Source organism: Opisthocomus hoazin, chromosome 11 (assembly GCF_030867145.1).
Source record: "Opisthocomus hoazin isolate bOpiHoa1 chromosome 11, bOpiHoa1.hap1, whole genome shotgun sequence".
Taxonomy (NCBI): domain Eukaryota; kingdom Metazoa; phylum Chordata; class Aves; order Opisthocomiformes; family Opisthocomidae; genus Opisthocomus; species Opisthocomus hoazin.
This window is the reverse complement of record NC_134424.1, coordinates 3685871-3710856: the sequence shown is the minus strand read 5'-3', so window position 1 is coordinate 3710856 and position 24986 is coordinate 3685871. Positions and strand designations below refer to the sequence as shown.

The following is a 24986-nucleotide window of genomic DNA, read 5'->3' as shown; positions in this document are numbered from 1 at the left end:
ACTCAGGCTGCTTTGGTGGTTCTTCTGCAGTGCCATTAGGAGGAATGGCCAGTGGAATTTCCTTTTTTTCTTGAGTTTTGGTGGTGGGTCTGACGTTTTCATGAAATTGCCATTGAACATAGACTGCATGTGAGCAGGTACAGACGCTGATTCTGCTTGCGTTTTTCCCTGTTCCTCCCCTTTAGCAGAGAGAAACTCCATCAGTTATAGCGAGATAACAGCAGAACAAATGAAAAAGGGAAGAAGCCCCTTTGTTAGTCATCTAAAATCAAACAACCACTCACAAAGCAATGAGACATAACCTCCAGGTGATGCCTCATCCCACGGCTTTACATCGGTTCACCCACCCACCTTAAAAGAAAGATGAAATAAACAGGCCCTGAACATTGCCCACTGTTTTGTAAAATGAAAATGTCTCTTTCTGTAAGGTGCTGAAGACTTGACACCAGCACTGATCGCTGGAACGGATCCCTCAGATCCTGTCCAGCGTTTCCTCTTCTTTCCCCTTCACCTTCTGTCCATTCCTCTGTCTGTCCAAGGCAAAAAGGGAAAAAAAAACAAAACACACCTGCAGTTTTCATTGGTGTTTGCCTTTTTAACCAATTCCGTTGTTGTAATAATCACAAAATCACGTATGTGGGGAGTTCGGGTCGGTGTGCGTGACCCGTTCGAGGGTCGCCAGACCGAGCAGGACGTGCGGGGTCAGCTCATTCTCGATGTACAACCCACTTAGAAATGTTTCCCTCTCTCTTCCCTCCTGATGATTTCTTTCACGATGGAATAGCAGTTTCCATGCATGCAATTAAAAGCTAGATTTTTGGAAAGGTATTTCTTTGTTTTGTAGTGACAGCGATGAAAAGCCGCTGAAGGGCAGCCTCCAGTCAATTAACGGGGACATTAAAGCCACCGAAAGTGCTGATAGTCTGGTAGATTATGGAGAAGGGGAGCATGGGATGTTCAATGAAGATGGTTCATTTATTGGAGCTTATTCTGGATCTAAGGAAAAAGGATCAGTGGAAAGCACGGGGAGTTCTACAGCAACTTTTCCTCTCCACGCCTAAACAATGAGCAAGGATGATTTGTGTTTAATTGTGATATTTATCTTGATTAGTACTCCACAGCTACCACGTGGTTGGAAGCAGGTTGCCAGTTGAGCCAGGTAATATAAAAATAAGTCACTGCCACTAGAAGATGATTTTCAAGACTTCTCCATCCTAATTTCTAGGTGTTTTCTTCTAAATCAAACAAAACAAATAATTCTTTACTATACAAAATGTCTTACTCGGTCTTAGCAAAACAGAATTTCTCAGTGTTACACCTGCATACTTAACTGCTACTCTGTGTGTTTCTTAGGTTTGGAATATGTTTCTCGGTATATTATTTTTTTTTCTATGACTGTTGTCACTTTGTACGTACATTTATATGTAGTATTCCTTCCTGTATGGTGACCTCGGCATTGTAGAGGTCATAACACAGCAAGAAGAATCAAACAAAAACCAACAGGTTGCTCTGCAAAGTGACACAATGCATCCTGCTGAGAAAAATGGTAATTTAAAATACTGGAGAAGTATATTCTGTATATTGTATAATTTTTCATAAAGAAGCAAACTCATTTCCTTATGATACTCTAAAATTATTTTAGTGGTTACAGCTGACTGCAATTACCAATACTTAGAGATGCAACTTTATCTATAGAAAAATTGCTCTGAAAAGACAAAGCTCTGGCCTTGTGGATGAGTCTGCTGTCCAGTAGCTGGCACTATTTCCTTAAAGAAGTTAAGCTGCAGTAACTTTCCTGTGGCAAGGCGAAACAGGGTTCCCATCCACCGTCATTAGAAAGTGTTTTGATTTGTTTTCCCCGGTCTCTGCAAGCTGCATTTCTAAGCAAGATGCTCGTTGTCTGTCTCATATCTGTATATTTGTGCGCTAGCATACATTTCACGGAGACGTTGTACATATGAGATTAATATTGCCACAAGTAAAAATCAGCCTTGTTTGATTTTGAAATGAGACATGTTGCTAGCATGAGTCTGTATAGCTGTGTAGGAGTGAATAGAATTGCTTCTCAGTAGGAGTCTGGACCAGCCAAACCAGTTTTCAGAGGGAGTCGTGTGTACACCAGTCATATAGAGCTCACATTTTTCTAGTATCGCATAAAATAGACCTACCTGACTTGAGTTGCAAGAGGTCATTTATTTTCAAGCTGTTCCTTGTTAAATAAACAAAAATGAAAGCAAAGAGAAAATATTACAGTATTGTTTCTTTTATATTTTGTTTACTGAATGCTGATTTAAATCTGGTTCTTTTCTTTGCCTCTCCAACACTAACTCAGCTAAGCTGTACAGCACATATTTTTGGTCTTTTTGTATTGGAATCTCCTGAGTTTCCTTAAAAGCATTTGTATTTTGGAATATGCTTATTTGAGTAGAATATCAATGTGGCTTTATTTCTTCTCGCACTTACAAATGACTGTCACTTCAATTACAGTATTGTTTAAATAGTTACCGCAGGAGGAAAAGATCCTAAAAGCCATTTTGCATCGTGATAGTAATTAGGCAAATATCCCCAATGGCTCCTTCATGGTCTCCATTACCTCAATGGAAGAAAGAGAGGAAGCAAGCATCACTCACATGGTTACGAGTTTCCAGTAACAGCTACAATTAAGATGCGTTAGTTGCCCACAGAAACGCAGGCTGTTCCCAGTAGAAGGGCCAGGGTTCGCACACAGCCCACCTTACTCCTCCCCAGCGCTCATCCAGTTCTGAAAGCCGAGTGGCCTTCGGTGCTTGATGCTTCTGCATAGCTGTTCCTCTTTTTTTTTTTAGTTTTGGCTTGTAAGGGCCTTTCATCTAGCCTCTGATTGGGAAAAGGAAAGCCCAGACAGCCAGCCCGAAATGCCCAGTGATGCCACGTATATTACTATAAAAGGATGAGTGGAAATCTGCCCTCAGTCAGAAATCACCCCCCCTCCATGTCAGTGACCCAAGTCGTTCAGTTTTAATATTGATAAAGCTTGATTTTCTGTATCTCACTCAATCGAAATGCTGCAATAGTCCAAACTATTTATAATTTTGAAAAAAAAAATCATTTTAAAAAGAAGGGAGTGCATAATTGGAGCAATGTGGAAACTGGCATCTCATCAGCAGAGACATTTCCCACCAGGATCTTTATCTGCTGACTCCTGTGTGCTGCAACCCAAACCAGAGAAAGTCAAAGAACTGATTAGGCGTGTGACAACCTTTGTTGCCAGCTTCAGGCTGTTTTTAACGCGTTCCTTTAGGAAATGTCTGCACTAGTGCATGATCAAGGTCCTTTGAAGTAGGAATGAAATTCGGGAGCTGGCCGGGCAGGGGCCTGGGGAGGGCAGGACCGGAGCCCGCAGAGCTCTCCCAGCTGGGCAGATGCACGTGGCGAGGCTGGATGTGGCCCGACCACGGTCCCCATCATCCATTTTCTGGTGCTTTGGGTCACTGTGGACCTGCAAGGCTCATTGTCCCAGAAAATGCCTACCTTAAACAGACACAAATTTCAAATCGTATTAGTGAGTGTCAAATTATCGAATAATGAATATAAATCCCCTGTGCTATCGCTTGCTCTGTGGCTGCTGAGAGATGTTTGTGACATTCCTATGATGTGCTACTCAGCTGGGCCGGTATGAGTGCTTTTTCTATTAAAATTTTAATTCAGATCCTTAAATCTTAATGTTGCTGTTTCATGGTGCCTCAGGGCCTAAAAATCATACAGTGACAAAAATGCAATGGAATTTGTACAGCGCGCGCTGACTTTTGAGGAATATGCCCAATGAATATTAAACAAATGGCTGAAACTCCCAAGGAATCTCACTCGCATGAGCTTTTTGCTCTTTCCCAATCATTTCTTTTCCTTTTTTTCTTCCCCATTGGGACTTTATTTCTTATTGTAAGGGTACCACTCATACAGTGTACCTTGGAAAGTGCAGCCATTAGTGGTTTTTCAGAGATTTGCTTTCAAAAGTAAACTAACAGAGCGGACGTAGCTTTTCCTGAGCAGTTTTTTTCAGATTTTGTCATTGCCGGGAGGTGGGCTGCAATTTTTACTAGGCAGGTGAGAAGAAATGTGGCCATGTATGCTGAGTAAGAAGGATCACCACCTGTACTGCAGTTCTGAAATAGTACATTAATAATTTTTTTTTTTTTTTTAACTCTGTCCGGGAGTGTTTATTAAAATTAGTTGATGGAACTCTGTGGTGATTTCATGAATTAATACCCAGCAGGGAATTTCAGACTGCCTGCTGGGAGGAGGGAGTCGGGGACAGGCAGCCGTGTGAGCACGCGGATCAAGTTGGGTGGGGAATTTCTGAATTACCCAGTGCCACGGCTGTTGTTTGGTTATGGTACGCCATGGCGTTTTGCTGGCAGCACAAGTGTGAGAGGGGAAATGACACTTTCAGATTTGGTATCTCAGTCAACTCGGGATGCAGTTTCATCCCGCCAGGAGGAGGCATTTCCCTGACCCCAAGAATCTGGCTTGTGGATTTAAGCAGCCTCCTCCGGAGCGAGACGGGGATGGATGCTGCTCAGAAAGTTGTCCAGTTTGGACTGCGCATGAGATTAAGCAAATAAAATCAGCTCTTCCTAACTAATGGGGAAAACGCCCTGTGTGCTAGCTCCTGTGCAAGTGAGCTGCTCGCGTTCACGGAGCAGCGTACCATTGGCTTGGTATGGATTGTAATCTCAGACCTAAGTTTATATTTAAAAAAAAAATACACATGCAATTGCACAATCAAGAACTTGTAGGAGTGGCCCCAGCTTCATTCTCTGGTAAAAGCTAGAGCCCCAGCCTCAAGAAATCCTCGCTTGTGCTTGACTCTGCTCTTCAGCAAGGAGAACGGTACAGAACTGGGTGCCGAAGCCCTTCTGGGGCTGCATCTTTAGGAAGAGCAGAATTAGGAACCAAATCAGAAAATGACTTTCCCCTCTGGATAAAAATGTGTGCTTATGTATAATAAATTTAATAAAACCTTCCCTGTAACTCAGATTTTAAATTGATCTACTTAGCATGTCATTTAATGATTTATGATCTTTGTTCTGTTGTGTTCTTACGACACATATTTTGATGAGTAGCTGTTTCTCTGACAAATGCTTCCATTGACTGAATTGGTCAGATCCAATGCATGAGAGGTTTTAATAAAACTTTCCAGGACAATGTTATTTTTGAGATGGAAACAAATACTAGCGCAATCTTTCTGTATAAAAAGGTGGGGTTTTTAACAGTAATTCCACATGCAGTTTTGTAAACTAAGGTTAGAGTAGTACTCACTGGTGCTTGCACACTTCTGAAAGGAAAGCTTATCATAACTTTTTATAGTCATTATTTTGCAGAAGAGTAGTAAATCTAGATTATTTTACATACCTGTAAGAATGGATATTAAGAAAGGAAATTCTTCACATCAAGAGAATTTCCTTTGTTTCACAACGGATCAAGCCCTCAGCTGCATTTCTGTTAATGTTTAGTATTTCAAAATCAGGCGCATAAACCATGTTGGAGTACCGGTACATGTTTACATTGCAGCTCCAGATCTTTCCTGCGAAAGTCTCAAGTGATCTGCACTGATTTGTTCAGTTTTCAGGCAGGAACCAGTAGGTGGGTTTGAGCCAAAGCATACTGTCTGTTTCGTTTTTTATTATTATTACTACTGCTACTACATTAAACAAGATACTTTGTAATTTCATGGGAAAAGATCAAAGCAAATGTGGTGTCACCGTTACAATGTTACTTTTTGAGCTAAATGTTAGTGTGCATTTATTAAAGTTTAGAGAAACGTGTTGTACTGTAGTTGCTGTTTGTATCATGCATATGTGCATGTATGGTTTTAAAAGATATTTTCATTTTACATGAAATACAACTTTGCTAATAAAAGTTTGACTTGATGTAATCTTCAAAAGCCTTAGCTGTAATCAGCAAGTTTCTCTTTTGTTTTGATTTGGGTATTTTTCTCCGGATACCATTTCTTTGCTGGGAATCGGTTTTAATTGTCATTCGTAGCCCTCTCTGGCTTATGGTCTGTGGTGGGTTCTCTTGGTCCCGCGCTGAGGTTGAGCTGCCCTTGGCTTTCGCTGGGACTGTCGGACACCACAGGCCAACAACCATCTAGGTACGATCTACACCAAAGCAGGGATGAACCTGAACTGCAAACACCCTGGATTCAAATGCCTCATTTATTTCATGGTATGATCATCTCCTGGATCAAACTATCGCCTTATCTAACGTTAGCGTCTATAGCATGCTTTATGTGCTCTGTGTCGGTTAACATCACGTAATCTCCCAAGCGTGCAGACCTTTAAGCTAAGCGACATGTGAAATATCCACAAAGGTAACATTATCCAGTATTAAAAGACACATAGGCATGAAATGGAAGACAACACCTCAGCATACCAGCCATGAACAGAGGTGAAAGGAGCTGATCCAGGTACGCGTGGTAGAACGCAGCGGTAAAGATTAGCAGTGAATTTCTGCTCATCTTCATTGAAGATCGCCAGAATAATGGTGATTTTATAAATATCCAGGCACCTAGGAACCCAATAATAATCATTGTTTTCTTCTGATGCCTTAGTTACAGATAACTCCACTTTTATGCTAAAAGTCTGAAATCTGTATGTATTCATTATATAGAAATCTATGAAGTGTTCTTGATTTGCCAAGGAAAATAGGAAAAGAGCAAAATACCTTAGTTCTTTTGTTACTGAGTATTAAAACGGTGATCCTCTCTTCCACCCTCCAATATTTAGTGCTGTATAATTTCTTTAATCCTACTCTGCCTGTCCATGGAGAAAGGTTTACCAGGCAGGACCCGTGCCATGCGCACAGGTCCACCCATCTGATACCTGAAACCGTGAAACTGCCACTACAGAGGACTCATTAAAAGTCAGCAGACAAATCCATGGCAGCTGATATTGCTGCAAAATCCATTAATAAGGAAAACAATAAAAGGTATTTAACAGAAATTTGCAAGATCTAGGCAGTGCTCAAGTGTGAGACAAATTGCTCACACAGAGAATAATCCCTGGCTTCATACCCTGGCGTGGTTTCTGTGCTATTAGAAGAGTATTTCACTCAGTGAAAGAAATGTTCGTGTCCATTTATTTTCTTCATGTTTTTCACTACTGCACTTCAGCAGGAAGGTTTCAGGACTATTTTAATGCATTCTTTACCTGTGAAAACTCTTGGATACATTCAGTTCAAATGCAGAAACAAGTAGGACTGTGCTAACTAGCATTCACCTTTCAGGAAGGCATCAAGGGCATCCCAGATGTTTTTTTATTATTGTTCATATTCTGGAATAATGAGATTTATGCTTTTCTCAGTAACATAATGGAGAGGAAAAAGTCTTACAGTCGTGCGTGTCACTGGAGTGAGAGTAAAGACGCTGCTGCCACCGTCAGGGTCATGGGCTGCAGATCCCGGCTCGCCACAGCCCACAACCTCTGGGGACTCCCAGCCAACAAATCCCGCAGCAAAAGCTTAAGGAGAAAGTCTGGGACCAACATACCGATGTTTGATATTTTGCTTTTAATACCAACTTGGCATTCTTGGCGCTATTTTGGGGGCAGAGTGTTATTTCTCGTGTTCAAACGTTTCATTCTGCTCTTGCAATGAAATGTCACCGCTTCTGGACTTGTGCCGTCTGTTAAGAAGCTTGAAATGCAGAGCAGTCAGTCAGCCACCCAGGGGGAAATACCAGCAGGCTCACCCGCTGGAAAAATGGGGAAGCTCTGCAGATCATGGGCCTTATTTAACAAGACCCGTGCGTTGGTTTTGCTGCGCGCGAGGCCCTGGTGGTCTCCCTGAGGCCACATCCCCATTCGCCGTGGCAGCTGTCCCACCCCATCTCTGCCTGGAGCTATGGGTTTTTCTGTAAAAAAGCACCCTGCTCCACTGCCTGGCCGCAGTGCCCGGCTGGCAATGCCTGCCATGCTGCTTGCTTTTGTGGAGCATCTCTGTCGGTGCAGATGTTCCTCCCCGCTGCAGGACTCTGCATTTAGAAAAAAATACTGCCTATGGAGTTTGTCCTCCTCTGCTGCCTATCCAGCCCAGCCTGGGGGTTGCAGCATGGTCCTCCTCATTTTCTTGGGACAGCAGGGCAGGAACGTTTCGAAACAATACGGTCAGCAGTACATTTTTGTTTTGTTTTTTTACTTTTTGACGTAATGGTCTCGGTTTGGAGTACCATGGCATTATGTTGCTATGCTTTTTCAGCATGTTGACAGTACTCTTGACTGAAACCTCTGTAAACTGGTGGCCTTGACAGCTGCTCTTCACCAGGGACAGAGGTGAGAAGCAGTCGGTGTGAGGAGGAGTGGGATGGTGTGAAGCGATGGGCAGCTGTGGCTGGTACAGGGCAAGTGGGAACCACTACCTCTGCTCAGCATCTGCTGGGGGTTGGGTGTTCTGCTCATTCCTGCAGACAGCGACGTTCAGCCGGGATAAGAACTGGCTCACTTTCAATTGCTCCTCCTGAAGGAAACGACATACAGGTGGTACTTTTTTACTAATTACCCTGGTAACAAATCAGCAGCCTTTCCTTCCAATCTGGGATGCAGTTACTTTTATGGCTGCAAAGCGTTCCCGTCACTTCTTGATGGATGAGAAATCACTGCAGCGGCGTTACAGCTCATTGCATGAGAGCAGGACTGGGAGGTGAGGCTACATCTCACATGGGTTTGCTGGGCTGGGGGTGGAGCTGCAGGCAGCTGTGTGGCTGTGGGGAGGTGACCTGGACACCTGGGTGAGAGCATACCAGCGCTGGGAAAAGGGGTTTGTTACTGCTTATACTCTAAAGAGCAATGTGGGAAGGTCAGGAGACCTTGCTGGGGAGGTTTATGGAGTTGTGATACCTGCTGATGGGCTTTGCCACGCTGGGGCTGGTTTGCAGCGTGTGCTGTGGGATTTTCCCCTTTTTCCTGGCTGGATGATGTGGCTGGTCTTCAGTGTTGCTTCTGAAACAGGTTTGTTGTTATCCCCGAGGCAGCAGGGCTGCTTCTCCTGCACAAACTGTGTTATTTTCTTCCTCCTGACTCTCTATCAGAATCTGTCTATATTGATCCCTCAAATCCCTGGTACCCGGGCTTGGAAAAATTCCAGCCTGTTAGCATCAGCGCAGTATTGGTGCTGCTTCCTCACCGCGTATTTTTCTCCTTGCCTGTAACCTCCCTCATCTCTTCGGGGTGGAAGACGTGTTCCACTTACAGATGCACCTGGGATTTTGAAACTGCTGTGGGTCAAGATGTCTGAACTCTTCCAGACTCTTTTGGGTGGCTTTTTCTGCCTTTTTTTTTTAAATTTTAAAAATGTTTAAATCTTTTTTTTAAGTTTAGGAAAAAAAAAAGGGGGGGGTGGGATTAATTTGTGGGTTTTAAGACTTCATGTAGTACATACTGATTTCTGGGAGAGGAGAGGCTCGAAGGGGAGCGTGACCTGTGCCGCATCCCCCTGCTCCATCACGCCAGGCGCAGGAGCCCAGGGTGCGCTCGGTTGGGCACGCCGGGGAACGTGGTCCTCATTGGAAAGCAGCGGGCAGAGGGCTGGTGCTGAGTGTTTAGCTGAAGATGCAACGGTTTGTCCAGAATGGTTCCTGCTTGCTCCTCGGGGTGATGTAAAGAAGGTCTGTGCAGGCGTTGAGGTCCTCACCAGTGTGTTACTGGTGTGGAGACGCTCCTGAGCCCCGTCCTTGTGCTGGATCCAGCCTGGGAATGCATGGCGTTGCTCCCTCCTGCGCTCTTCTGCCACGCTGCACCTCTGCAGATGGAGGGATGCATGGTAACGGAGATTCCTTACCGTTTTAAGTGAGTTCTTTTAATGTTTATTTATTAAATACTTGAGAAATGCAGTCTCTAATCAAACAATCATCTCACCATGTAAGAGGGATGTTCTTCTTTAGGACTTCAGGTGGTCATAGTTCTGAGCATTTATTTTCCTCTAAGTGGCAATTTGTACAAAACATGCATACAAAAACATTACTGGGCTATTTAGACTGACGGTGGAGTAGCAACTTCCAATACAGCAGGAGTTCGGTTCATTATTTATAATTTAAAAAAGAGTACATTTTTTCCAAATTCAGCATGGAATTGAGAGGCCACTAAGTAAATAAATTTATATAAAGTGCAGTGAAATCCGATCGTTTCACATGCTCATTTGCCTGATGTGAAAAAAAAAAAATTTAAAATAAAGAGTTCTTGAGGAAAAATGATTGTTGCAAAGAGTGGTGTCAGCAAAGTGGCAACGAGAAGCGGAGGGGGAATAGCTCTGGAACACAGGTCTGGAGGAGCGTTGTGAGATGGGGCGGGGGGAAGCATCGGGGCACCTGTTAAAGCCCTTTGTTTGCATTGTTTCTTCATCAAAACTAATTTGTGACAAAAATCACTGAAGGTTTTTTAGGGAGGAAATTATTTTCTGGAAAAAGTTTGTTTTGTTTCATTTCCCATAACTATCAGTTGTTGAGGATTTTCATTTTTCTTGATATGTTTCCTGAAAAATTTTTACTTAAAAAAAAAAAACCCAGTCAAAAACTGTTTACTTTGTTTGTTGCATTTTTTGTAACAACTCCAAGGATGCAAATGATTTTGTTCTTAGTGGTGTCGTGGTTGCTGTCACAATGCCTCTCAGCTGCTGTGTTTCACACCATTTTCTGGCTTTTTCCGCGTGTGGTCGGTGCTGGGCTGTGCCGCTGCTCTCCTGCGCGGGCGTTCGTCCTCCCAGCACAGCAGGGTCTCCCCGAGTTTCCCTCCTTTCTGAACCTCCCTGGACTGCAGACTTATGAAGAACAGAGAGAGCTTCACTGGTCTGTTTTCAGATTGCTTCAACAGGAAAATAAAAAATGCATGGTCCACCTCCAGGAAGAAAGGTCATCAAGCTCAATCTGTGCTTTTAGATTGAAATTTTAGAGTTTCCAGATTTTTTTTTTCCTGTTAGAAATACCTACGTCAAAATCCATGCTCACCAGCCTTGTGGAGCTCTGAAAGCACGAACTCATGAACTGAAAGGTTCATAAAGCCATGGGGAATGGCAGAAGAGCACAGTAATTCTTTAAATATGCAGGATTATGACTCTGTAGCTGTTTCTGACTTGCAAAATTGGGAGTTTAGTTGTCTGAGTGAGAAGCCCATGTTTTGACTAATTTTGGCAAACCTCATAATAATATGCATTTCTTATTCCTAGTATTTTTGAGTTTAAATTTGTCTAGGTCTTTCCTTGCCGAATGTTCTGAACATTAAAATTTTCTCACATCTGCAATTTCACTTTCCAGTTAAGGAAAGGAAACTTTAAACTCGGCTGGCTCGTTTCATCAGCCGGTTATCAGCGCCCATTGTATTTTCAGGTTTCTGTCAGTTTGACAAGACATAGCTGAATCTGTTTCATCTTATAATCAAGATAATAACTACTAAAAATTGATGGATTTTGCCACAGTTAAAAATACAGACTAATTCTTGCCATAATTATCAAGTCTTTAAATGGTAATTGCACACTGTTACCACCTATCTGCTGTCAAATTCATTTCGATAATTGACCTCCTAGTCCAAGAATTAGAGACAGCCTTTGATTATTGGTTCAATTAGTCTTACAGCATCATGTCTCTTTTTTTTCCTCTTTCTTTTTTTTTTAAGGTGTTTCAGTTATCCAGCCAGTCGAAAAAAGTGCCAAGAATGTTGCTAAATATTTCTTACCTTTACCACTTTCTGTCCGTTCTCGCTGCGTCTCATTTTGATCGGCGTCTATAGATCCGGTGATGAGGCCTTTGATGAGAAAGTATTGACTGGCTTTGTGCTTTTTCATAGTTTCACCCTTCCATGGCACTTTTCTCGGGCTGGAGCTTGGGCGGGCTGCAGTGGGGTAGCCCATAGCTCTTTGACAGAAGGAGTCACGTCGGCTGTTTGGGAGAGGGGCGGTTGGGCTGCTCCATGCCCAGCGCACCCCAGCCCGGCTGGTCCCGTCGGGGCGGGGGCATCGCTCCGAGCAGGCTTCCTTCCAGGAGAAAAAAAGTCAGTCAGGTATAGGTCCCTTAGACTCTGTTGTACCCACACTTTCAAGTATGAGGAATGCAGGGAGAAGAATATAATTTTTTTAAAAATTATTATTTATTTATTTATTATTTTCTAGGATCACTATTATAAGAGAGGCTTTCCACACCAAATGACCAGGGCTTGGTTTGGGAGAAGGGAAGGAATGAAATGCTGTGTTCTTGACATCCACAGCCATGTGGAGATGGAGAAACTTGTTCCTCGCTTTGTGTAAAATGAGAGTAGTGCCATGGGTTTAAGCAAAGTTTCTGGTCTGATTTTACTCATGTAAATGAAAGAAAATGCATGTCAGCAAGGGGCAGAAATAAGTGTGGTTTGTTTCTTTTGTAAATTGTGAACTATTTAGGCACTTTAATTCCTTCTTTTTAAGGGGACAAAGCCCTTTATTGACTCCCTGACCAGGGAGCATGCCGTTTTCCGTGGCAGTGCTTATTTTGTAGCTGGGACAGGAGGAGGGAGAAGAGGGTAAGGAGAATAAAACTCGTGTCCAGGTGAAGCATCTAAGCAAACACCATGCAAGTCCAGCTTAGGCTCTCCAGCCAAATTAATCACTGACTTTAAGTTGTATGTGTAGAGGTGGGTTTTAGACAAAGCCATGCCTGATAAGCAGCTGAAAGGGCCAAGAGATTTGAGGTGGAATTAAATCAGTGCTGGACCTGATCTTGTCATAGAGGGAGGGGTAAAAAAAAAAAAAAAAGTGGTCTTAAACCTGCCCTTCCCTATCTTCCCCAATCTCCTTTTCCAAACCTTGCACTTTTTTCCCTTCTCATGAACACTGAATTTCCATGGGGAAAATGTATTCCATAAGTTTTTTTGGGAATGTATTTTTCTGCTGTTGTTGCATGTACACAAAAGAATGTTTATGCAGCAATGGAGCAATAGAAGGAAACGAATGAAATAAAATAGAAACCTCTTTTCTGGTTTCCACCCTAAGATGAGCAGTATGCAGTAAAATAAATAATAAAAAAAAACAAAACAGCCACCCCCTGTATGTAACAGGTATGTGATATAGACTTCTTAATTATTTCTTTACAATGATATATTTTATTCAGTTCGACCTTAATTTTAATCCTTGTTGTAAGGCACCCCTAAGTCACATTTTACAGCCCGCATCCCTCCAGGCTGGGAAGGAGAGCAGTGTAACACAGCCATCTTTCATGCAGCCGTCTTCTGCAGACCGAAACATCCACTGGGGATGCAAACAAAAGTCACACTTGGCTGTTTAATTCCAGCTGATCGCCATTTGATAACTCTCTTCATAAGAGCAAACGACTGCTAAATATAAGCCAATGCAGCCTGGAATTTTGTATTCTGCAGCATTCACCTGGCGTTTCCGCTCTCTGCTCTCATCCCAAATCCCTTCTGTTCTTTGCCAGTCGAAGCAGAAAAGCAAGTGTTGCTGTGGTTACGCCGGGGAAACAGGCAGATGCTGCAACGTGCGTGATGACTCTTCCAGGAAATGCTTCAAGATAATTACAAGGAGTGATTGTGCCAGGGATATTGCTTGTTCCTGCGTCTCTTCAGATAATAACTTTTATAACCTCCTTCGTTTTGTCCTCTGGAAGGATTTGAGGACGCAGCGATTGTAAGAAATCACCTGAGATTATTGTTTCCCTGTGTCTTCTCCCTCCTGGACTGAATGACAGCCTTCCCTGCACCTCAACAATTTGTGCTCTAACTCTCACCTCCAGTTCTTGAGCTTTAACTGTACTTCAGCATCTATTTTTTTTTTTTTAGTCTTGAAACTTTTGGTGCTTGAGGATTTAAGCCTAGACATTCAGAACAGGTAAAGCCCCCGAGCCCAATGCTTAGCTGCTGCCTGACCTGCCAGCGCTTGCCATCAGTGGGCGTATAGGTGCAGCTGCATTGGAACCCTAAACTTCAGCATCTCCCTGTGGCTCCTGTCCTGGGCATGCGTGCCCCAAAGCTCTCGCTCCTCGTGCACGAGCTGGGGGAAGGAGTTCCAGCAGAGTTTGCCTGTCTCCTCGTGGCTTCGCTTCTGCATGCGTGACCAGGGCAGGCCTGGCTGGGTACTGAAGGCAGATGGATAATGGTACACATTTTTCTCCAGCACACCTGTACCGGCGAGTCTGGGACTCGAGGAGTGAGGACCCTGTGACAGGAGGTGGGACATAGAGACCTGACCCGCCTGAGGCTGGAGGATCCCTTTCTGAATGGGTGCTCCAACCAGCACAGGTGGGCAGCAAGAATGGGATGCTTTAAATAAATCAACCAATCTCCCAGCAAAACCCCCATCCTTTAGTCTGATTTCAGCATTAGTTGCCACTCTTGCATAGCAGTAAAGTGCAAAAGATTCAGAGAGGCAGAAGATTTAAGACGCTTGAAAGGCATCTTGAGCTTCAGTGTTCCCTGTTTACTGGGACCTGGCTCCTACCTAGGCTGTGCGGGGATGTGCCTGGATCTCTCCCGGTAGGTTTGTAACGAGTCCACGCTTCGTACCTAAGCTGGAGAAAACAGCAGTGGAAGCACTGTCTTTTCCAAGTGGTCTGCGACAATTGGCCTTCAGTCAATTCATTCATTACATTATTAAAAAAGCATAAACAGTTGGGGAATTCACAATTCCCCCTCCCTGTAACTTAGCCATCTCATCAGAGTTGCCAAATATATATCATTTTTTTCCCCCTGTACAAAACAACAAGCTTAGCTGCTTCTCTGAGACTATTCATTTTCACCACATCAGGAACTTATTAATTCTTGATGAGAATTCAAGCATTAGTCAATTCTTGATTGAATTCTCCCCAGAGGGAAAGAGGAGAAACTGGGCCAGGTTTGCCTTTTGGCTGCTGTGATCTCCGTCCCTGACTTCACACACATGGCAACGGTGGTATAATCGGTCTGCTCAGCTTCAACTCTGTATCAAATCCATCTTCACAGCAAATGGAGGACTCTGAAGACAATCTCCTTGCTACAGGTATCGTCTGATGAGAAGAAAGTGGCCAGAGCCCCCGCAGTGCTTTGCTTTCGCAGTCCTCCTGCGGCAGCCGAAGCTGGTAGCAGGCAGAATAGCCTGAGGGTTGCTCTGATGGAGGTCGGGTATGCACACAGCTGCAACAAGACCAAGGCAATTAAAAGGAGGAAAGGAAAAAAAAAAATAAATTAAACAACAAAAAAAGTAGATATTGCTTTCTTCAGCTGCATTTTGCTTGTTGCAGCCATGCCTTCGGGTCTGGCCAGCAGGTAAGGATGCAGGAGGGCCGAGTGCTGGGAATCCAAGTCAGGTTTGGAGAGAGTCACAAAATCGTGGTCTTCTGCCGGTGTAAAGTCGCGGTTGATTTAGGTGCGAGGATGTCAGATCTCTGCAGTGGGGCCTGAAATCATGCCCTCGCTTGCTGTTAGGTTCTTGTGTTGAAGCTGTTTGCTTCTAGTGCAAATCTTATGACTATGCTGTCGGCATTAAAGACAAATCAAGTCAGATTTTTAAACTGAGATTGCCTCTTGGTTTCATTTAGTCGTGGTATACTGAGGAATTTACATTTAGATTTATACAGTTGACCCACTTCCTTGTAACCATATTTTGCAGAAGGAGATTTCCCTGTGAGATTTTTAGAGCCATTTAGATGAATTTTACTTGACAGCTCCATGTCATTTATTTTATGGCTGCCTCGCAATGAGTTAGAAATATTTTACCATTGTGCTAAAGATTTGCCCTATTTTCATAGGGAGCCAAATTTCCTTTATTTTTCTTATACTTCTCATGAAAAGTGAAACGTGATGACTTCAATTCCAAAGTGAGTTAGACATGGCACAAACTCTAAAGGGATGCCCACGATATGCTTAATTTGAGCTGCACTTTCCTTGTCAGCTTGTGTATATCTCAGCTCAGGTGAGTGGATTTATTGGGTTTTTTTCAGTAAGTTTGCTATTGTTTCTTCAGAAAATAATTTCTCTCCCCCCCCGCCTCCCTGAAGATAGAAGTCCAGTCAGACTGCCTTCATAATCAATACATTTCCAAGTTCTAGTGATTACATTTCTTTTTTTTTTAGCTACCATACTCTGAAATTTGGCGTGATACATCAAGCAGAAGTTTTGCATGGACGATGTTGTGTGCATTTCCCTAACAAGGGGAATGTTTTGGTACGAGCTTTTACTAGAGGAAAAAGGCAGAGGAGACAGGAAAGCCAGTTTTCCTTCTACATGGCTTCTTGTCCCCAGCATGCCACTCTGCTACCTACCGATAGAGCTGGTAAAGGAAGGATTGCTGGAGCTGGCAGCCATGGCTCATGGTGTTTTGCAGTTACTGCCTCCTTCACTTGTACAAAACCTTTTTTTCATAATCTTTTCCTTTGCAAAGTGTCTTGAAACCTACAGATAAAAGTGATTTATAAGAACGGCTGCTATTATTATTTTGCTCCCTCATTCCAGAAAAAAACCCATAAAATATAATCTTATGAAAAATATGTCAAAGCCACCCAAGAAAATTTCGTTCTCATTAATTCCAAGAGAACCAGTTGCTGAAGTCACACTGGTGCACTCCCCAGAGAGCGTTGCGCAGCCAAGGTAGCGTGCAGCGAGATGGGAAGGAGCAGGGAGATGGACATCCTTAGTGCATGGTAACTTCAGGGCAGTTCTCCACTCTTTTGGAGCGGTCAAGTTGCTCTCTTACTGCCCGGTGTCCGCACAGGAGCCATCCGGCAGCGTAGTGAGCAGAACTGATTTCTGAGTGCAGATTCTGAGGATGGACCTGCGATGCTCAGCGCCGGGGGCTTGTTCCTTCCTCCCTCCTTCACGCTGGTGCAGTTGAAAATTGTTTCATTTGTATTCCTTCCAACCCTTCAAAGACAACCTCTGCTGCTTGGAAGAGGTTGTGGCTGGAAGCAGACCCCTCGCCTGCATTAGCATAACCCCACTTTGAGCACTCACCGGAGGGAGCGAGGGCTGCAGGAACTCTTCTGTCCGACTCAAAGCAAAAGGCAGGTTCAGAAGGGAATCGGAGCCTGGGACGAGGACAAAGCATTTGGGCACTTCCTCTGGGCTTGGGCAGAGAGCTGAGCTAACCTGAGAGCGTGCTACTGAAAAGCCACAGAAGAGGAGTGGGTTTTAAGCTGCTTTATTCAGATTTTCAGGTTTCTGAATTGCAACGGAAGTGTGGCCCTGGGAAAAGCCAACGGGAATGGGGCTGTTATTAGAAAGCGGCAAAATAATTCACTCTCTAAAACCTAAGTTTTGGAGTTTTAGAAAGCAGACATGCTTTATTGCAGCGTTGGACGCACAGGGGATAACTCCGCCCAAATGTGCGTGCCAAAAAGACACAATTACTAGGTGTTTATGCTATGTTAACATACATATTCATTACATTTCCAAGAAATGCTTATCCTATTCATTTTTTTCCGAGAACTCATTAGCATATGTTAATGTCCTTCATGCATGGGTGTTGGTGTCTCCAGGTTGTTTTCAGAGGTCTTCAGATGAAGGCTCATACAGATGAAGGACATCATGGTGTCCGCTGGTTGACCTTTGCTTCTGTGCAAACTCAATTCTAAGATCACGTGTATCGTGTCCTTCAAAGTTGCTTCGTTCCGGTCTTATGGTCGTCTTGCAGCCTGTTTATCTCTGTACTTTCGTGCATCTGCTCTCCCAGGGCCGAGCCACCTCAAGGGGTCATGCAGCAGTCTCTTAGCTTACAATCTTCCCAATTATTCACAAAGAGCCAAGAGTTGCTTTGGCTTTAATTAATCTGTTGTGCAGTGATTTTGAGACCTAAAGTAATAACTTTTATCTACATCAGCTGCATTCGCTGCATTCACAGGTATCAGGGTGAGCTTCAACCTCAGTGCTGGGTGCCAGAGGAGCAGAGCTGGAAGGCTGTCAGTGGCATGGGCAGGAGCAGCCACCGCAGGTCAATCCTCTCTGAGTTCATGCTGAAAGGAGCAGGCCGTTTTGCTGTTTGTTTGCGCTTTGGAGAACACTGCAGTGCCTTTGCAGTGCTGGGGCATCACCACCGCGCCTGTCTCAGCAGGCTTCAGACACCACTGTGGTGGTGGTGATGATGATCTCTGATGGTAACAGTGTTGCAGCCTCTGGTTTTACCTATGAAGGACTCTGGAGGATTTAAAGGAGTAAAAGAAGAGAAATGTCCAAGTTGTCTTCTCAAAGACCCTTTATGCTCTAAGCGCAAAGGGAAATACCCTGTCAGTGATAACGCAGAATGAGGGTTTGGGTTTTATGGATTACTGTCCTGCCTGCTCTGGAAGGAGAAGATCTCAATTTCAACCAGCCTCTTCTAGGACAGCATGAATAGCTGAGTGGAAAGGATAGAAAACAGCTGAAAAAAAATAAATAAATAAAAGGAAAGGTCAGCAGGGGACTGAGGGAGTACTTAAAATGAAGATGTCAGCAATGAAATGGAGATTTATCAATTCTAGTGACCTATATAAACAGATGAGAGGAATTGTAGTGGTAACTTATAACCATGTAAATTTAATTAAATTGGTATTGCTTGCAGGAAATGGAGAGTATTGAATATAACAATTAGTGGCTCTTTCTGCTCTTTTGGAAGAAGCAAGTGGGCAGAAGGCACAGGGAAATGGCACTTAGACCAGAGTGCATTACCCTTGTCAGTCACAGGCAATTAATACAAATGAGCCATCAGTGTTTGAGTTCAATTTCCTAATAGCTAAAATACAAGACGGGGCACTTGGTCATGTCTGCTAGGAAAACAAATCCCATGGGATCTTTCTCACTCTGTTTTGCAATGTGTGTTTGTGGGGTAGGAGGAGGTGGGCTGGTGGGAGAAGCAGGAGATTTGCCGGATCGCAGGGTGCTTTCCTCTGAGAAGCAGATGCAGGAGGTCTCAGGTGGCTATGAGAAGACATGAGATTGCCCTCGATGTTTCTTAAAAACTGCCGCGGACATTTCGCTAACTCAAGATGCAATGCATCCAACAGAAGAGGGCTCTGTATTAGATCCCATCTCCAAGACAAGAAAGTAATTGGTCACTGAATAGAAAGTTAGCAGTTGCTTGGTGCAGGGAAGCAGGGTTTGATTATGTCTAGTATGTGCTAATGGAGGAAAATGTGTCTCTTATTTACTTTCTCCAAAAGATCCGATTTCACAAAGATGAAAACAATAAAAAACCCCTAATTCCTCCTCCCCCCATCCCCGCCCCTGGCAAAATATGACAAATGGTGAGTGGGGTGATTAGGAGCATATAGCAGAGAATAGAAGTGAAGAGTTGAACACGGTATGATTGACAAGCTAAAGAGCACAAGAAAACGTACGGTCAGCAAGTTTAAACCTGTTTCATGATGTCCTTTAAATGTGACAGGAGTGAAAAGAAGTTTAACAAGTTCCACCAGTCCATTTGCAGATGGAAAAAGTGCTGTCAGTGTGTCTGTCCTCTCCTCAGTGGGGAGGGAGGACGACGATGCCGCTGCCTTGCAGGAGGGAGTAATTTATATCCCAGCAGTGATTAAGAAGCAGTTAAACCGCAGCCACTATCATCGGGCTCTGTTAAATCAGTAAGTCTGGGTAACTGGCACCTAAAATTTTAAAGAGCTATCTGAGCTACTCTTTGGATCATTAATGTTTATTTTTAATAAGTCCTGGATGGCTAAGGAAGTTTCAGTAGGCTGGAAGAAAGCTCGTGTTCTGCCATTATTTAAAAAGGGTAAATGGGATGACCTGAGTAATTACAAGGCTGTCAGATGAGCGTTCAATCAATATGTGTTTCATACCACCAAATGTAGGGTCATATATCTAAGAATAATGAATGTAGCTGATACTTGCAGGGTAGGAGATTTTACCCTGAGAAGCAGCGTACAATAGGAGAATACTGAACAGGTCTGGGGAGAAGCTCTCTCTTTCCCTCTGTCGTGAGGGAGCTCCAGGCTGCAGCGCTGCTGCCCTGTTTTGGTGTCCGCGATTCATGCAGCCACTTGGAAATTCAGAGGGAGTTTGGGGAAAAAAATCACAAGAATGATTAAAGATTTGTGCCATCCAGCCATATAAAAACTAGGTCTGTTTAAGCCACAGAGGAAAGGCAAAGGACTTCCCTCATCACGTCTCTAATGATCCGTGCTGGGATAATGCTGGCAGAAAATACAGTGGCTGTAGTTCCAACCCAGAAATCTCATGCTACGAACGATGTGTGCAGTGCTTATTAATTACTGACCAGAGAAGTTAGGATTGTGGTACATTTCCACCACTGCATTTCTTGGCAATAATATCAATTTGTTTTATAAAAAATATCATCTCTGTTCTAACCATCGTTGGTGGCCTTTGAACTGGAAGAGACCTCGGTTAGTCATCCTACCAGGCAGGCTTTGCCTGGTGGGCAGGGTTCTAGCTGGTGGCCATTGCAGGTCAGAAGATCTTTGCTCTGTTGACTTTGGCTGAGGACGTGCAGAGTAGGTTTGGGGCACGGTGTGGTGTCTGCATGCGCACAGCTTTCAGCAGGACCTCTGGAGCTGGAGCAGCCACCCAGGAGGAATGAGAAGTGGATGCCTGCGATAAAATGCAAAATTGACAATCGACCCTTCAGGTTGCCAAAATGTGTTTGACCATAGAGCTCAGAGGTGATTCTTACAAAAGCTCTTCTATTATTTAGAGCGGTCTAAATAGCCACGCAAGCTGCAAGGCTGTTTTCTGAAGGTGCTGTGTAAATCTAAATTGAAGCCTATTTTTAGCACCTCTCCTGGAGGTCAGGATGCGCACCGGTGTCTATGGACTCTGCAAAATCTAAAAATGTTTTCCAGATATAGCAGTCTCTTTAATTCTCTTCGGAAACTCATGATCTTCCTGCTTTTAAAGGAACGATTGAAATCTTGTGCTGCCAGGATTCTTTTCCAATTTGCTTTCATCTCTTCATTAATTGACAAAAGTAGCAACACTATCTGCCCTGGTTTTCCTCTTTGGTTATTTGTTGGGTCTTCTGTATGAAAATACTGTTGTATTTTTCGAATTTGAAATATGCATTACCAACACAATTTTCATATTGATGTTGGGTTTGTAAATTTTTCATGTTAAAAGAGAAACCACCAATGCCTTTGCTGGCAGGTGGGGGAGGGTGCGGGGGAGGTGGAACACAAACCCTAGAGTCCTGGAAGAAAGTAATTTGGAAGGGCTTCTGGAGGTTGCAGAGCAGTTAACTCATTTGGGTACTACTACCCTGGTTTTCCACCTGGACTTAAGGAGATATGGAAATAAAATGGTGTGGGAATAAAGATGCTTTTCACAAATTTCCCCATTTAAAAAAAAAAAAATTTTAAAAGTGTATATATATATATTTAAAGCATTGTTTGACCATTTTTAAGTGAAGAGTTGTATTTGGAGGGTTTAAATGACATTTTGGTCTGGAATTTAAATCAATATCATAAATTTTCGAAATATTAAAACTAAACGAAGTCTATCAAATCGTTCACTGGGGGGAAATTCTAGGTTTCAATTTTTGTAGTCCAATTCCCCTCTTCATTTTACCACTCTCCCTTAGGCTAAGTTCTTTACATTTCATTTAATTCCTAGACATGTAAAATTTAATATTGATATTCCTCACAAAATAGGCCAATATTTGTTTCCTAGACATAGCTACTAGTGAAAAACACTTCGGGAGGCTGAAGCCTCTCAGCGCGACAGACAATCACACCGGTACACGGCTGTTCTGAAAGTATGAATGGCTCCCAACAGCTTTGACAACCCATTTGTCTCACCCCTGCTGTGCTGAGGTTACATTTTGCTGCAGCCTCTGGAATATATTTGTTTCCAGAAATTCTCTTTCACAGACTTTCCTTTGACTTTCTCTTCCCCTTTCCTCAAAATTCCAGTTATTCTCCCCTATCTTTAGAGCAGTAAGCCTTTGAAGCTTTCTCTGTTTATTCACTGTATTTATAAGATTATTAAAATACTCATTCGATGCGTTCACGTACAAAATGTCTATGAGGAGGACTACTAGAAAGAGCATGATATGGCTCTTCCTCATGACTCATAAATCAGTTTCTGCTGATTTGAAGTTGAAGAGTCTGATTATCAATATTCTTCTAGCAAGTAAGAGGAGTTCTATTGATTTGGGTGGAACCATGTCAGATTTGTAAGTTAACTTTCAGTCAACAGAATCTAACTCGATGGAACATAACTGGTAGGAGAACATCACTTTCAATCCAAAACGATTAACAAATTCCTTTTTTTTTCTTATTAACAAATTTCCTTTTTTTTTTCTTATTCACTATTTCTACAGATCTTTATTTAATGTTTTTCTTAATAATTTCAGTATATCTCTTTACAGTTAAAACAGGAAAATAAGCATTATCTTAATTCTCTAACAGCGGTTGGTCTGTTGGACTGTTTTTTTTTTAATGAGTGCTTCTTTGGTTTTATCACTAAAGAAACTACTGACAAAAAGTAGTGTCATTGCAACTGCGGTGGTGTCCAATGAGACCAGCAGTGTTCAGACTATTTTTGATCGACAGAATTTTGTCAAATAGTAGGCATTCTGAGTTATTGTGGACAAAAGTTTGTTCTTTGATCAGCTGACACACTGTCCTCAGCTTCCAAGTCCTAAAAAAGATAAAATATACTCTTTAACTGGTTTAATGTTTGCAAATGTGCTTTCCATAATTGAGCAAATCCAGAATCAATGAGCAGCTAACATCCAATTTTTGTGAAACATATGGAAGTCACTTTTTATAGGGTTTCTAATGAAGTTGTCATTATTGTAATATGTACATATTTTGAGTGTTGTCAGGCTGTCTTTCATTGGTGTTAGTGCTAACATACATTAACTGGCAAATGACTAGGAATTACATGGAGCTGTAATCTCATTTAAGAGTTCTGGTTCCTACTTCAATCACTTGGGAGTGAATTATCAGAAACTTCATATGAAAATCTGATCACAAAACCTTATTTTGTTTCTTTTTTAACGTTATGGGGAACCATAACAAAGGGAAACCAATAAAACAGAGATTATTTTACACGGTATATTGACCACCAGTAAATGATTTTCAAAGGAGTGTCAGTCACAGGGAAGAACCCCTGCAGTGTCTCCGTGTTGTGGCCTGTGAAACTGTGATATTTTGGAGCTATAAATGGAAGATTAGAGGAATGGGAGTGGAGGGGTCATGGTGTCTGTACCAACCGCCATCAGCATGTACCACCATGGGTTCCTCTGCTGCTAGCTATGATGAGCTGAGGGTCTCCTCTGTTGTGCTAAAGTGATGAAACTTGTGGTGTCCTTCAGTGAAGAACAAGCTGAGAAAGAAATGTGGCATTAAGAAGAGAAAGATCAAAGGGAAGAGTCCCCATGCTGGGATCCTGACCTGGACTCTGGCTGAGCTGTGCGAGGTCGGTACCGTGTTCGTCTCTTGGTCCTTGTGCAGGCGATGTCTCCTGGGGAGCACTGCACTGGTGATCAAAGCCCACGCAGCGGGTGTGCAGCTCAGGTTCAAAGGCTCTAGCCATGTCTCATTTACACATTAATATATTCCTTATATTTTATTCTCTACTAGTTATTATTTTTATCGTTCCTATTTTCCATTGAAGATGTTAATTATTTTATATTCTTGCTTCAGTCATTATCAATTGATGTGATCATTTCATGCTCTGTAGCTTTGAATGCTGCAGAAAATTTCCAGTTGGGCTGTCTCTGTTGTACAATACCTATCTGCAGCCAACGTAACTGCAGTGAGAGGTATCCTCTGTAGACATGTGTTTAGTTTTTTGGTTTACTGTCCAATGACTTATCTGGGTTGCGCTCTCAAGCATCTCATGACTACTGTTGCACAGATAAAATGATGATGCATCTTGATTTTTGGGTCTGCATAGCTTTGTTTCAGCTGTGTGTTAAGAGAGCCCAGGACACCTGGGGACAGATTCTCAGTCCGTGCTCCCATGCAAAGAAAGGGTGTTTTGCGGAGAGCCCGCTTCTCCCTGACCAGGGAGCCTGAGGGGTGGGGGGTTGTCTTTGCTACCTGTGCATGTTTGTGGTTGGACAGATCCTGCAATCTGGTCTGCTGGATTGTGAGGCTTTTGATGCTTATCCAAACCTTTTTGGGTTGTCCTCAGTCTTCTAAAGTATCTAGTGGAGAGAAAATCTCTTTACAGTAATATCATTTTAGAGTAACTCTTTTTTTTCATGATATAGAAATGTTATTACAAGGCCCAGCAATCATCTTAGTATGGATTTAGTACCCACAAATGTGGGACAAGGAGGAAATACCAGTTACTTGTTTCCAGCCACTTGTTTCTAATAGTTAAGCTGAAGTATGCTAACAGAAATATTATTGATTAGCTTTCGGGGTAAAAAATTAGGTATGTTTGCACAGATGTGTTCAGCATCATTGTATATTGACTAAATGTATTAAAGATAGATAAGATACAACTGTGACAGGCATATCTTCTTGTCTGAAGCAATGGCCTTCATTAACTTTAATAATAAAGTGAGCATATTAACACTCAAGTCCTAGAGCCCTTCTGCATAGCTGGGTGATCAGAATTCGAATCTTATAGTTTGCTGATATAGAATTCAAATTTTCCAGCAATATCATATTCAGTACAACATTTTTCATGCTCTTCTGAGAGACGGCTCATTCATGGAAACAGAGCAGAGAAGGAATGAAACGACTTGCCAGAGCAATTTTGACTAAGCAGGAGAAAAACTTGTTTCTTTCACATTAATAATCTATTATGAAGTTTCTTTTCACAATGGGTTTGAAAATGTGAAAATCACTTCGTTTTCTAGATAACATGATTCTGCTCTTTGCTGTGTATTACTTGAGATGCAAAGCCACATATTTAAGCAGAGGTGACGTTGTCACTGGAAGAAAGTGAGGATGTGCTCGCCCTGCAGTTGTATTTGCTGTGTTGCACTGAGGGTGCCTGGGCCAGCTCCATTTATTCTAGACTTTGTGTGCAGTGGAATTTGGCTAGTTACTGTGATAAATTAATAGGCCAAGAAGATGAAGTGCTTTAACCATAATTGCATGT

At 42.8% G+C, this 24986-nt stretch overlaps 1 protein-coding gene and 1 long non-coding RNA gene across 10 annotated transcripts in view; both read left to right on the top strand.

Annotated features, from left to right (window-relative positions):
* CHL1 (cell adhesion molecule L1 like) overlaps positions 1 to 5942 on the top strand; it is a 144020-nt gene extending 138078 nt beyond the window's left edge. For 7 of the 9 annotated variants that reach the window (XM_075432486.1, XM_075432493.1, XM_075432485.1 and 4 more), the window contains one exon: positions 845 to 5941. In XM_075432486.1, the coding sequence (XP_075288601.1) occupies positions 845 to 1061 (217 nt within the window). In that variant the 3' untranslated portion in view covers positions 1062 to 5941. Of the gene's footprint in view, positions 1 to 844 lie in introns of all 9 variants that reach the window. The other 2 variants (XR_012765223.1, XM_075432494.1) reach the window with 2 other exon arrangements.
* Positions 5943 to 8595: 2653 nt separating this feature from the next.
* The window catches only part of LOC142362730 (uncharacterized), a 36797-nt gene continuing 20406 nt past the window's right edge, over positions 8596 to 24986 (top strand). The window contains exon 1 of the long non-coding RNA XR_012765253.1: positions 8596 to 8676. This is a non-coding gene — a long non-coding RNA (uncharacterized LOC142362730). The remainder of the gene's footprint in view (positions 8677 to 24986) is intronic.